This window comes from Mytilus californianus, unplaced genomic scaffold, assembly GCF_021869535.1.
Source record: "Mytilus californianus isolate M0D057914Y unplaced genomic scaffold, xbMytCali1.0.p SCAF_2, whole genome shotgun sequence".
Classification (NCBI taxonomy): domain Eukaryota; kingdom Metazoa; phylum Mollusca; class Bivalvia; order Mytilida; family Mytilidae; genus Mytilus; species Mytilus californianus.
The window spans coordinates 20,887,264-20,899,763 of NW_026262668.1; the positions used below are offsets into that span (position 1 = coordinate 20,887,264).

The 12,500-nt window shown below is 32.7% G+C and overlaps 1 protein-coding gene across 1 annotated transcript; it reads right to left on the reverse strand.

Annotated features, from left to right (window-relative positions):
- Positions 1-5,401: 5,401 nt before the first annotated feature.
- LOC127729467 (carboxypeptidase inhibitor SmCI-like) lies at positions 5,402-11,837 on the reverse strand. The gene is made up of 5 exons (XM_052237288.1): positions 11,670-11,837; positions 10,019-10,198; positions 9,288-9,458; positions 6,384-6,561; positions 5,402-5,572 (listed from the first exon to the last, which is right to left on the reverse strand). The coding sequence occupies exons 1-4, from the start codon at positions 11,824-11,826 to the stop codon at positions 6,392-6,394; spliced, it is 678 nt and encodes a 225-aa protein (XP_052093248.1). The 5' UTR covers positions 11,827-11,837; the 3' UTR covers positions 5,402-5,572; positions 6,384-6,391.
- Positions 11,838-12,500: the final 663 nt, after the last annotated feature.

Sequence of the window (12,500 nt, forward strand, 5' to 3'; positions counted from 1 at the left end):
ATGTTTTACTGATTTTTGCATTGAACATGTGTTCAACAAGATTTTTACTGATTTTTGCGTTGAACATGTGTTCAACAAGATTTTTCTAGTTAGTTTATATAATTATAAAGGCCTTTTTAAAGCGATAAATCCAGCACAGGAATAAAATATAGTCCAAACGTTTTTACATTTACAGTTATTTAGATACACAAATGTAAGATCATACATTTCGCCCTTACCCCCTCCCCCTCCCACAGCTTTGCTTTTACAAAGTTAATAAGTAAAACTCGGACTTTGGTGCAGCATTTATTCCGAAATCTATGTTTTCATAAACCCTTCTATGTTTACTTTTCATTTAAACAACCCCATTCTATTTTTGTAGGTCCTAGCCTTTTATTCACTAATCACGCGCGGGTCCAACCATTTTTAAAAGGGGGGTTAAACACATGCAAGTCATATAAAAAGGGGGTTCCAACCCCATGTCCGCTTACAAAAGCATTAGTTGTAAAAAAAAATAGGGGGTTTCAACCCCGGACCCCCCACACTTTGACCCCGGCCACTGACTACAATGATCACTGATTAGAACATTGTATGATTATAATTATTCAACATGTATATGAAATAAATTATCGTTCAAACAATTTCATAAAATCAATTACTTCTAAAGACGAATGACTAACTTTAGATATTTCTGATTTGAAAACAAATTGCATCAGATTACCAATCAATAAAGTTGTACTTTAATTTATTTTGTTTATTATATAAAAGAACATGAAAACTTGAATGCGTATAAATGATTAAATATTAGATACGAGTTGGTAAATATTGGGTACAAGTTGGTTGAGTACAAGTTGGCGAAGGTACGAGTTGACATAGATCCTTAGCGACCTCGTGTGGAATATTGTGGAACTATTTCATTCTTGATTTGTAAAACTTCTTGATTTGTAACTTGTAGTTTTTCTTGTTAACAGAAATTCTCATTGGCTGGCAGCGGTAACAATTACACTGACACATTCTCCCAAAACGTGGCTCAAACAAAGAAATTATATTTCACAAATTAAGAAATGAACAATTTTATGTAACGAACGAAGAAAATACGTTGACAAATTAAGAAATTGCATTTACACATTAAGAAGATTCATTTCACAAATCAAGAATTGTAGAAATTCATGTTACGGATGGAAAAAATACATGTTAAAAATTAAGAAATTACAATTTACAAATTAAGAAATTGCATGTTACAAATTAAGAAATTGCATTTTTGAAATTAAGACATGTTTAATTATGGCGGATATTCCCTTCCATAAAAATCTAGGTTCATCGAGCTCCTGTTTCGTGTCGAGTACAAGTGTGCGAATGTTGTTTTTTATCCTGAAATGTACCACTGAACTTAAACTTAGTATCTTTTTTCTCATATTGATCAACGGTTGAATTTGTTTTTGAATGACAAATAGACGTCACTTAATGGATGATGATGATGACTGCCTAACGTCCAGCGGCAAATTTAATGCATATTTAGGACTAGAACATGTTTCGTACTAGACCGACACGCTGAGCCCGATTTTTAACGTGCTAGTTCACAAGGTAACAGTCCGCAGGAAAACACATTATTCTGACTCCGAGCCGACCCGTCTTTATAAAGATAAGGAGATGTGGTATGATTGCCATGAGACAACTATTCCACCAAAGTTCAAATGATATGGATGGAAGCAAACGTACGGCCTTCAACTATGACAAAATCCCATACAGTATAGTGGGCTCTAAAAGGCCCTGACATGAAAAATATGAAACAGTTCAATTTAGAGAACTAACGATCTAATTTATAACAAAACAATTTACGAAAAAACAAATATGACATACATGACCTCTGAACAACATGCTCCTAACTTTGGAGAGGCACATAGATAATGTGGTGGGATTTAACATGTTTGTGAGCGTTCAACCCTCCCCTTAATCTTGGACAGTGGTATTACAGCACAACATAAGACGAAACTATGAAAATTAGTTGAAAATGGCTTAACTCATCAGATCATCAGATCGATACAAAGCAGAAAAACATCTAACAAAAACACAGACCGGACGTGGCAGGGTATTTATACATCCCTAACAAAAAAAAACATAAAGTACGAATCTGAGAGTACTCGGAGTAATTGAAAGCTAGTTCAAAGCCAATAACAACAAATAAAAATCATGTATCTAAGACTAAAATAGCAATCAGTAATCGAACATCCAATGGATTTAGTGTAAAGACGGCATTAACAGTCAGAGAAAAACATGACATTGTGCAATGCCAAAATTTAGGTATCGACAGATTGTTGTACCGTGAAAGTGCATATGTGTATAACAATAATATTTAGTATGTCATTAATTTACTGATAACAAAATCAATATTAATACCAATAAAAACAATATTCAAAGAACTAATTACATTGTTGAATTACTCTTACTCGTGAATACCGCGTGCTTAGCGGAGAAGTAGCAAAAACCATTTTTAAAGTCTTTGGTTTTACCTGGCGAGGGTTCGTACCCACACCCTCCCGCACTCAAGACGAATGCGCTACCACAAGGCCACCGAGGCAGTTGTAATTTAAAAAAAAACAAACAAAAAAAACAAGCACACAAATAGTTTAGTAATTTAAACATAACCGTTCGCTCGCAACAAACCCAGAATACCAGAAGGCTATATACTATATAGACATAGATATAGCGGCCAATAAGAATGTCTACCAGTACCACAAAAATAAAATGCTCCGCAGGGCGCAGCTTGATACGACCGCAGAGGTCGAACCCTGAACAGTTGGGGCAAGTATGGACACAACATTCAAGCTTGATACAGCTCTGAATTTGGATTGTGGTTAAATATTTGACACAGCATAGGTTTCTGACACAGAATGAATGTGGTCTAAGAACTTAAAAATTTTAAATTGGACATTCACCTATTATGGTCCAATATCCAAAATCTAAATACATGGTTAGATTAAGCATATCAAAGAACCCCAAGAATTCAATTTTTGATGAAATCAAACAAAGTTTAATTTTGGACCCCGATTTGGACCAACTTGAAAACTGGGCCCATAATCAAAAATCTAAATACATGTTTAGATTCAGCATATCAAAGAACCCTAAAAATTCTATTTTTGTTAAAATCAAACTAAGTTTAATTTTGGACCCTTTGGACCTTAATGTAGACCAATTTGAAAACGGAACCAAAAATTAAGAATCTAAATACATGGTTAGATTCGGCATATCAAAGAACCCCAATAATTCAATTTTTGATGAAATCAAACAAAGTTAAATTTTGGACCCTTTTGACCTCAATGTGGACAAAGTTGATAACGGGGCCCAAAAATCAAAAATCTAAATACATGGTTAGATTCAGCATATCAAAGAACCCCATATATTCAATTTTTGTTGAAATCAAACAAAGTTTAATTTTGGACCCCGATTTGGACCAACTTGAAAACTGTGCCCATAATCAAAAATCTAAATACATGTTTAGATTCAGCATATCAAAGAACCCTAAAAATTCAATTTTTGTTAAAATCAAACTAAGTTTAATTTTGGACCCTTTGGACCTTAATGTAGACCAATTTGAAAACGGAACCAAAAATTAAGAATCTAAATACACGGTTAGATTCAGCATATCAAAGAACCCCAATAATTCAATTTTTGATGAAATCAAACAAAGTTAAATTTTGGACCCTTTGGACCTCAATGTGGACCAATTTAAAAACGGGGCCCAAAATCCAAAAACTTAATACACGGTTAGATTCAGCATATTAAAGAACCCCAAGAATTCAAGAATAAAACCCCATTGAAATTGATCAAGAAATAAGCAATTTATACGAAGTATCTTCTTTTGCACAATACTGTGCAATTGAATATTTCTTGCTATTGCGCAATACTGTACAATTGACAATTTCTTGCTATTGCGCAATATTGTGCTATTGGATATTTCTTGCTATTGCGCAATACTGTGCAATTGAAGATTTCTTGCTATTGCGCAATACTGTGCAATTGAAGATTTCTTGCTATTGTGCAATACTGTGCAATTGAAAATTTCTTGCTATTGCACAATACTTATTAGATAATAATTTACACATCCTGTTTGGTGTGTATCTCCTACCATATCATTATTATTTGCTTTTAAATATTAATCAGAAATAACCAACTTAAAATGGAAAATTTTAAAAGAAAAAAAAAAGGAAAAAAAGAAAAAAAAAGAAAAAAAAAAATCCCCCCCCCCAAATTTTTTGAACCCCCTTATGATTCATCACCCCCAAACTCAATCCCAGCCTTCCCTTTGTGGTATGGTACCTTGCAGTACAATTTCAGAGGGATCCATACACTTGAACACAAGTTATTGTCTGGAAACTAGAAAAAATGCTTATTTTTGGCCCCTTTTTGGCCCCCAATTCCTAAACGTTTCGGGCAATTACCCCCAAACTCAATTCCAGCTTTCCCTTTGTGATATGGAACCTTGTAGTACAATTTCAGAAATATCCAAACACTTACACACAAGTTATTGTCATGAAACTAGAAAAATGCTTGTTTTTTGCCCCTTTTTTGGCCCCTAATTCCTAAAATTTTGAGGCAATTACCCCCAAAATCAATTACAGCCTTTCCTTTGTGATATGGAACCTTGTGGTACAATGTCAGAGAGATCCATACACTTACACACAAGTTATTGTCTGGAAGTTACAAAAATGCTTATTGTTGGCCCCTTTTTGGCCCCTAATTCCTTAACTGTTGGTACCATAACCCCCAAAATCAATCCCAACCTTCCTTTCGTGGTATTGAACCTTATGGTAAAATTTCATGGACATCCATTCACTTAAACTAAAGTTAGAGTGCGAAAACCAATGTGTCTTCGGACGACGCCGGACGACGCCAGACGACGACGACGACGACGACGACGACGACGACGACGACGACGACGACGCCGGACGACGACGACGCCAACGTCATACCAATATACGACCAAAAAATTTTTAATTTTTGCGGTCGTATAAAAAACCTGGTAAAACTATGTTTTCAAATAAAAACTTTGTAGAAACAGAGCTTCTGACATACGGCATATTCTTCAAAGGAATTATATTCATTACAATATTACACGAATGCAAATTAATGCAAGGGTATTTATCACAATCGCTTTTATAGCTTACCATGCATTATGGGCTTTGCTCATTGTTGAAGGGTGTACGGTGATCTTAATTGATTACATCTACTTCTTGTGGTTTTTTTGTGGATATAGCTGTCTCATTGGTCTTCTTAGTTGTATACAGTATATAAATAGACATCTTTTTCAACATAAAAATAAGAGATAATTTTCATATTCGTTCAATTTTTGTCGATTGAAATCAGAATGTTGAACTCTTTGATTTTTTAGAGATTTTGGAAGCTTTTCAATTGTCTCGTTGAGTTGCTGTCACATTTCTACTTTATTCATATAAATGTATTATCTAATTGAATTTATAATCTGGAAAAAAATAAGAGTTCACATAAGAATATCTGCAATTTGAGTCAATCGTTTCATTACGCCATACATAAATCGTACATTCATTTCCACTGATTTTCCAATCTGCAAACATTCCTAAAATATAAAAATGAAGTTTTTTGAATTAACAATTTCAAGTATTTGCTATATATATATATATACAAAACAGGCATTTTTAAAATTAAATATTGGGCTTTTCACATATATTTTGGGCATGCGTGGTCTAGTTAAATAAAGGATATTATTTCCGGTCAGACCATCAGAAAATGAAAAAATGAAATCAGACCACACACTGGTTACCATTAGTTTTGTACAAAGATATTATTTTATTGTCCTATCTTTTATACCTGCATTGTTATAGTTATATTATATAGCATTTCACACTTTATTTTATTAGCTCTCTTATCAATTATTAAGTTTGTGTGCAGTGTTGGAGATGATGGGTGAAGTTCAGTTACTAGTAACTGTTTTTGCTTTTGTCTTTGTAGGATAGTGTGTTATGTACAGCCATCCCATATATATGCCATATTAGGGGAATATGTTTCTGTGATGTCACTGATAAAAAAATTCAAACGATTCAAAAAAGCAATATAAAATAGTGTCGAATAAAGACAGAATGATGACATCGTGCAAACAAATTAAAAAAAAAGACGAACGGTACACAAAACAGCCAATGTAAAAGTAAAAATTAAGCAATTCTCTCGTACAAAAATTAAAATTTATAAAAATCGGGATGAATTACTGTGCTTCACTTGCCTGAAATTGTCTGCCTAATAATTACAATGTCGTGATACGTTTGTTAAAATCCGTTGATTGGTGTGGTAAAAAGGCTAAACCAGTTTCAACACTATACTTTGATCGTCTCCATAAGACATTTCTTTTTATTAACCATGTTAAACAGGCTTACCCATTGCCTTAATCCAATTGCGTGCAAGACTCTTCGCATTCCTCTTTATCGTAGAATCTGTTTTTATTCCCCAACGCCCCTTTGTAGAGGAACATTTCACATGAACCCGTCTGTATGTTATAATAGTAGAATGAGGCACTGTAAGGGCCAACTCCTGGATCCGCTGGGAGCTTACAGTCTGTATAAACAAATACATAATTATCATTTAAAGGTTAAATAAGTATATATAGTGACTGTTGTAATAATCAACGTGTTCAGAGAGCTATGACGAAATATAAATTAAAAAACTTGCCATTAGACGGGTTTTGCCTTTTCGGTTGTGGCCATTTCGGTTTTTGTGATCTCAACTGTTAACGAATCAAAATATAAATCGCGTATTTGAGAAAAAGTTATCACAAATTTGGGAATTCGTTACCACGGATTTGATAAGAAAATCCGCGATAACGAATTTAAAAAATAATTATGTGATTGCCAAATTCCACAAATTTGTTCATCACAAATTTAATCAGTGGTTTAATCCGTAGTAACGAATTAAACAATTTATGATAACGATTTTTATTCGGGATCACATTTTTAGAAATCGTGATAACAAATTTTATACGTTTAATATCAGTGATTAAAGTATTCTGTGATAATAATCTATGATCTTACAGTTAGTGAAAACTAATTCTTCAAATTCTTAATCGCGAATTTAATCGTTACTAACGGATTATAAAATTCGTTATAAACAATATAATCCGTGATCACAATTTTCAAAATTCGTGACCTCGAGTTCAAATTATATTCATTTTGGGAGGTCCTAATTTGGCTTCCGTATATTTATACTAAAACGATAATCCATTATGAGAAACAGCAACACACGATTACCACTTGATGTAAAATAGCAAATTCAGAGTTACCAAAACATTTATGAACAAGAGGCTGTCAGAGTGACAGCAAACCGGATTTTCCTGCAGAGGTCAAACCCTGAACAGTTGAGCAAGTATGGAGACAACATTTAAGCTTAAAACAGCTCTGAATTTGGATTGTGATTGAATATTTAATACAGCATGGGTTTGTGACACAAAATAAATGTGGTCAAAGAACTGCAAAATTTGAAATTGAATATTTACCTATTATGGTCCAATATCCAAATGCTAAGTACATTGCTAGAATCAGCATATCAAAGAACCCCAAGAATACATTTTTTGATGAAATACTTCTTAGTTAAACCATTTCTGTTTAAATGGAAATAACTTAAACTTTATTTCCATGAACTAATGCTAATCTAAAATTAAATATGATTTAACCATAGACTCTAAAATTAGATATGATGTAAAGAGATATGATGTTATGTTTATTTTTAAATTATAATCAAATATAGATAATAGTTTTCTAATAAATCTGTAACTCCAATTATAATTGGGTGATTGCATTGAAAATTACCAGATGTGTGTTAACTTATCACTTAGTGTATAAATCAAAATCAAACTTTATATATATAATTGATAGTTCCCAATTATTTTTCTTTCATCTGTAACATACTAATATAGATCTGCAATTTTAACTTTTTAACTTATAATAAATAATAGATTATTATCTAATGAATCATGCTTGCAACTTGAAAGGTTATTTCCCCTTGAACAGAACTATGGTTTAACCTTTTAACAAAGTACTCTAACATTAGGTATATAATTATTAATAATGTAATTAACTTCAAAATGTCTATCTCTTAAAAACCTATAAAATTTATCTGTAATTATCTTCAAAGTGTCTAATAATGTACAGTAAATTTCAACCTTCATTTATACAGTCCTACTAATAAATAATTAACTTTATAGATTACAGTCCTACAGATCTTATCAGGAAACAGAAAATTTTCAAATAAATCTGTCACTCCAATTATAATTGTAAGATAAGACTTTTACCATATGTTTTACCTTAGTCATAATTGACAACAAGAGAGAAAAATATTTAAAAATACCAAATTTGGATATTAAAAATGGCGATAACTCAAAAAGGAGAAATACTAAAATCTTGAAAATTGAACTAGACCTTCATTTAGTCCCAGGAAACAACATATTTAAATTTGAAAAAAATTTTGTCAAAGCGTTTTCATGTTATTGTGCAGACACTGTTTGGCAGCCGCCCGTCCGCCCGCCCAGCCGCCCGCCGTACAACCCCAATTTAATAACCGATATTTCCTTCGAAAATCCGGTTGAAAATGAAGAGACGGTCGGACATTAATTAAATTATTTTGATTTTGGTATGAATTTTAAACAAGACTCAAAGAAAATGGTATCAACTTTTCATCACAAACACTGTGAAGTCAGAGACACAGAAGTTAGAATTGATGCCATTGTTATGTACCGTCTTCTGTGATATTACAAACCCTGTGAAATCAGAGACACAGAAGTTAACATTGATGCTATTGTTATTTACCATCTTCTTTGATCTTACAAACCCTGCGAAATCAGAGGTACATGATTAAGAATTCAGGCCATGTTTACAAGCTGTCTTCTATGCCGTCTTCTGGGATCTTACAAATACTGTAAAGTCAGAGACATAGACCGTCTTCTTTGGGTCATACAAACACTGTGAATGCAGAAACACAGAAATTAGAATAGGCCATGTGTATATACCGTTTTCTGGGATCATACAAACACTGTTAAGTCAGAGACACAGAAATTAGAATTAAGGCCAGTTTTACATGCCGTCTTCTTTGGGTCATACAAACACTGTGAATGCAGAGACACAGAAATTAGAATAGGCAATTTTTATGTACCGTCTCCTGGGATCATTCAAACACTGTGAAGTCAGAGACTCAGAAAATAGAATTGGCCATATAAACATACCGTCTTTTTTGGGTCATACAAAAAATGTGAATGCAGAGATACAGAAAATAGGATAGACCATTTTACGTACCATCTTCTGGGATCCTACATAGATCCTCACAACTATCACGGTCGTGGAACCGGTTATTGTTACCACGGCAACCACTGTATACAAAAGATCCACATTCATTTGTTGTTTGGTTGTAGAAATACTGGTTGAATTTGAACGCACAGCCACCGATTGCCATTGGTTGATCACAAACTAAGAAAAGATATTTTAAATGAATCCAAATGAAAAAAAATAATGGTTTTGATAGCAGTTATTTTATTGTCTCTGTTTGATTTATTCACAGCTTGTATAGACTCGGGACAATGTACTAGTATATCTTAACTCATATTGTATAGGCACCAATCTATTGTTGAAGACTTCATGTTTCCCCTCTTGATGTTTATGGTTAGCTGTTGGTGTTGTCTGATCTTTTTTATATTCATACAGACTTTAAAATTGCATGACGGTGAGGCTTCCTTAGCAGAAGATGCTCACCAGACTGTCGACACACCTGGTTTCTTTCTGTTCTGATTGATTGCTCACTGTTTGTATGTATGTATCTGCAATAATAATTTTAGAATCGGCATACTATTGTCTTTCATATCAAGTACATTATATACATAAAATTTTAAGAAATGAGATATGTTCATGTTCATGTGAAACTGAAAACTAAACATTTACGTACTTGAATGGCCCTAATGTTGCGTTTCATGTGGATACATCTAACCTTAAATCTCAACCTCAGTAAATACACATGGCGTCTTAAAGCATACCTTCGGGTGATTGATCTTCCACATGACAAGCTGACTCACAATCCCAATAATCATAGAATCTGTTGGCGTTTCCAAGGCAACCACCATAGGAAAACTTCTCACAGGTTTTAGTATCAGTATTATAATAGAACATTATGGAGTTAACATCACATGGGCCTGCATCCAAAGGCAAACTGCATACTTGAAGAACACAATAAAATCAGTTTACCATAATAACAATATTAAAGTAGATCATAGTGACCTACTTTTGTGGCGGAACTTGTATTATTGTATCTTTAGGTTTAATGATCATAGGGACGCCAGGTTTTTTGTTTGCTTGGATTTTGTTTATTTTGTGGGTTTTTTTTTCAAGATAAATTTCATACATACCAGTCAACAAAGAAGAAAAACAGACATATGATAAAATAAACATGCATGTCATATGTTTTGGCATAACATTCCACATTAAGATTATTTTTGTTCGTTAAAAAAATCGTTTAAACACACTATCCGTCAGAAAAGTATGCTTTTATTTTTAATCAAATGATAATGGACTATTCTTTAATTCTTTAAATATAGAAAAAAGGAGATGTGGTATGATTGCCAATGAGACAACTATCCACCAAAGTTCAAATGAAGTGGATGTGAGCAATTATAGGCAACCGTACGGTCTTCAACAAAGACAAAAACCCATACCGTATAGTCGGCTATAAAAGGCCCCAACATGAAAAATATGAAACAATTCCTCACTTGACACAGGACATAAAGAATGTAGATCCCCTAATAAACTGACACAATCGTCTAAAAGCACAATATAAAACAAATATCGTTAAAAAATCAATTGGAAAAAGCTCGACTCATCAGATCGACACAAAACACGAAAAACCTTCACAAAATGATAGAAAACACAAGGATTCAAGTGTGATATCAGTTACTGAAAGCTAGTTTAAAACCAGTCCCAACTATAATACATAAACCATGTTTTCCCAGATTGAAATATAAATCAGTACACATCCAACGGATTTATAAACAGCTTTAGTTATTTTACCACCGGCGTCCATAGAAAAGCTATCGATTCTAATAGAATAGATATGTATTTATTCAGATATTTAGAGCAAGCATACTAGAAGTACTGAATGATTTTTCTTTGTTTCCTTTGCCTCCCCTTTTGTGAATGTTATTGAGCTGATATATATAGTGTACATATGTTTCTCCTCTAAATACAATTTACTTACTTACTAACATATATGATCACCGACATGTTTCCAAAGTTATATTCTTATAGATTATACATTTGAAATAATGCATGTACGCTATCATAATATATTTTTAAAAGAAACATTTCTTAAGTGTCTTGTCATTGCAAATAAAATACCAAACGAATGGGAAGATGTTCATAAAATAGAAAATAGTTCTTCATAAGTCTAACCGAATTATTGCGCTTGTTTTGAATAGGCCTATAATTTTCGAGACCGATTTAATTTAGGTTAGGAAAATAACGCGAATATAAGTAGTCGCGAATATTCAGAATTTATGTCTTCCGGTAATGAAATAGATGACGAAAATTAGAAAATCGCGAAAATAAATCGCCACAAAGTCGACTGGCAATGGCTAAACTCTTAATAAAGTATCCGCAAAAATATGTTGGTTTACAGTAGTTATTTATACATACCATCATCAGGATCATCAGGCTCCGAGGTAACTAATCCTTCAGTTGTTTCTGGTTGTGAACTTGTCGCAAGATCATTATCCAAATCTGTAGTCCTAATTATGCTTGCCACAGAAACATTCAAGAAAGCAAGAGCTATTACCAAACGTTGTGTAATCATCTTTACAAAGATACTGTTTGAAGTACACTTGATACATCTTGTGCTTATGAATCAAATTTGAACTCACATGAAACATAAAATTTCAATAATAAACAGGAAGAAATCGCCATTAAAAAATTAATCGCTTCTGTTAAAATCATTTCGACTTGGCGTTTTTCCGACATGCAGTGTTACCATACATAAATTATTATGAATCTTAGTAAACATCAGTCAGAAGATGTTTACATGATGCAGTACTTATGACTAGTGTAATGCTTAAATTTCTTTCGTTTTGGCAATATTGTTAGATTTTACCACCAGAAATCTTTAACTGCATGTATTAAAAGTTCGCCTTTTTTATTTTATTTTATTCATTTTTATTTTTAGTTTTCACATTTGAATCATACTTTTGATCTTGAATTAACCCAGGATATCAGGTTATTCAACCCAAATCAGTTTAATAGTTATTCAGTTAAAAGAGGATACATAGAAAAGAAATTATCTGTCATTATATCATAGACTATTTGTATTTAGAAAACCATTGTAAAAACTATCCTCTAAATAAATCTACTTATTTCAAATATTTACATTTCTGAATATTTTCCTTGTTGTCTCTTCCTTTTATTTAGAGACAAATTTTTATTATTTTTTTTTTATAGATAGAAAATCTATTCTATTATTTATACCAGATTTAA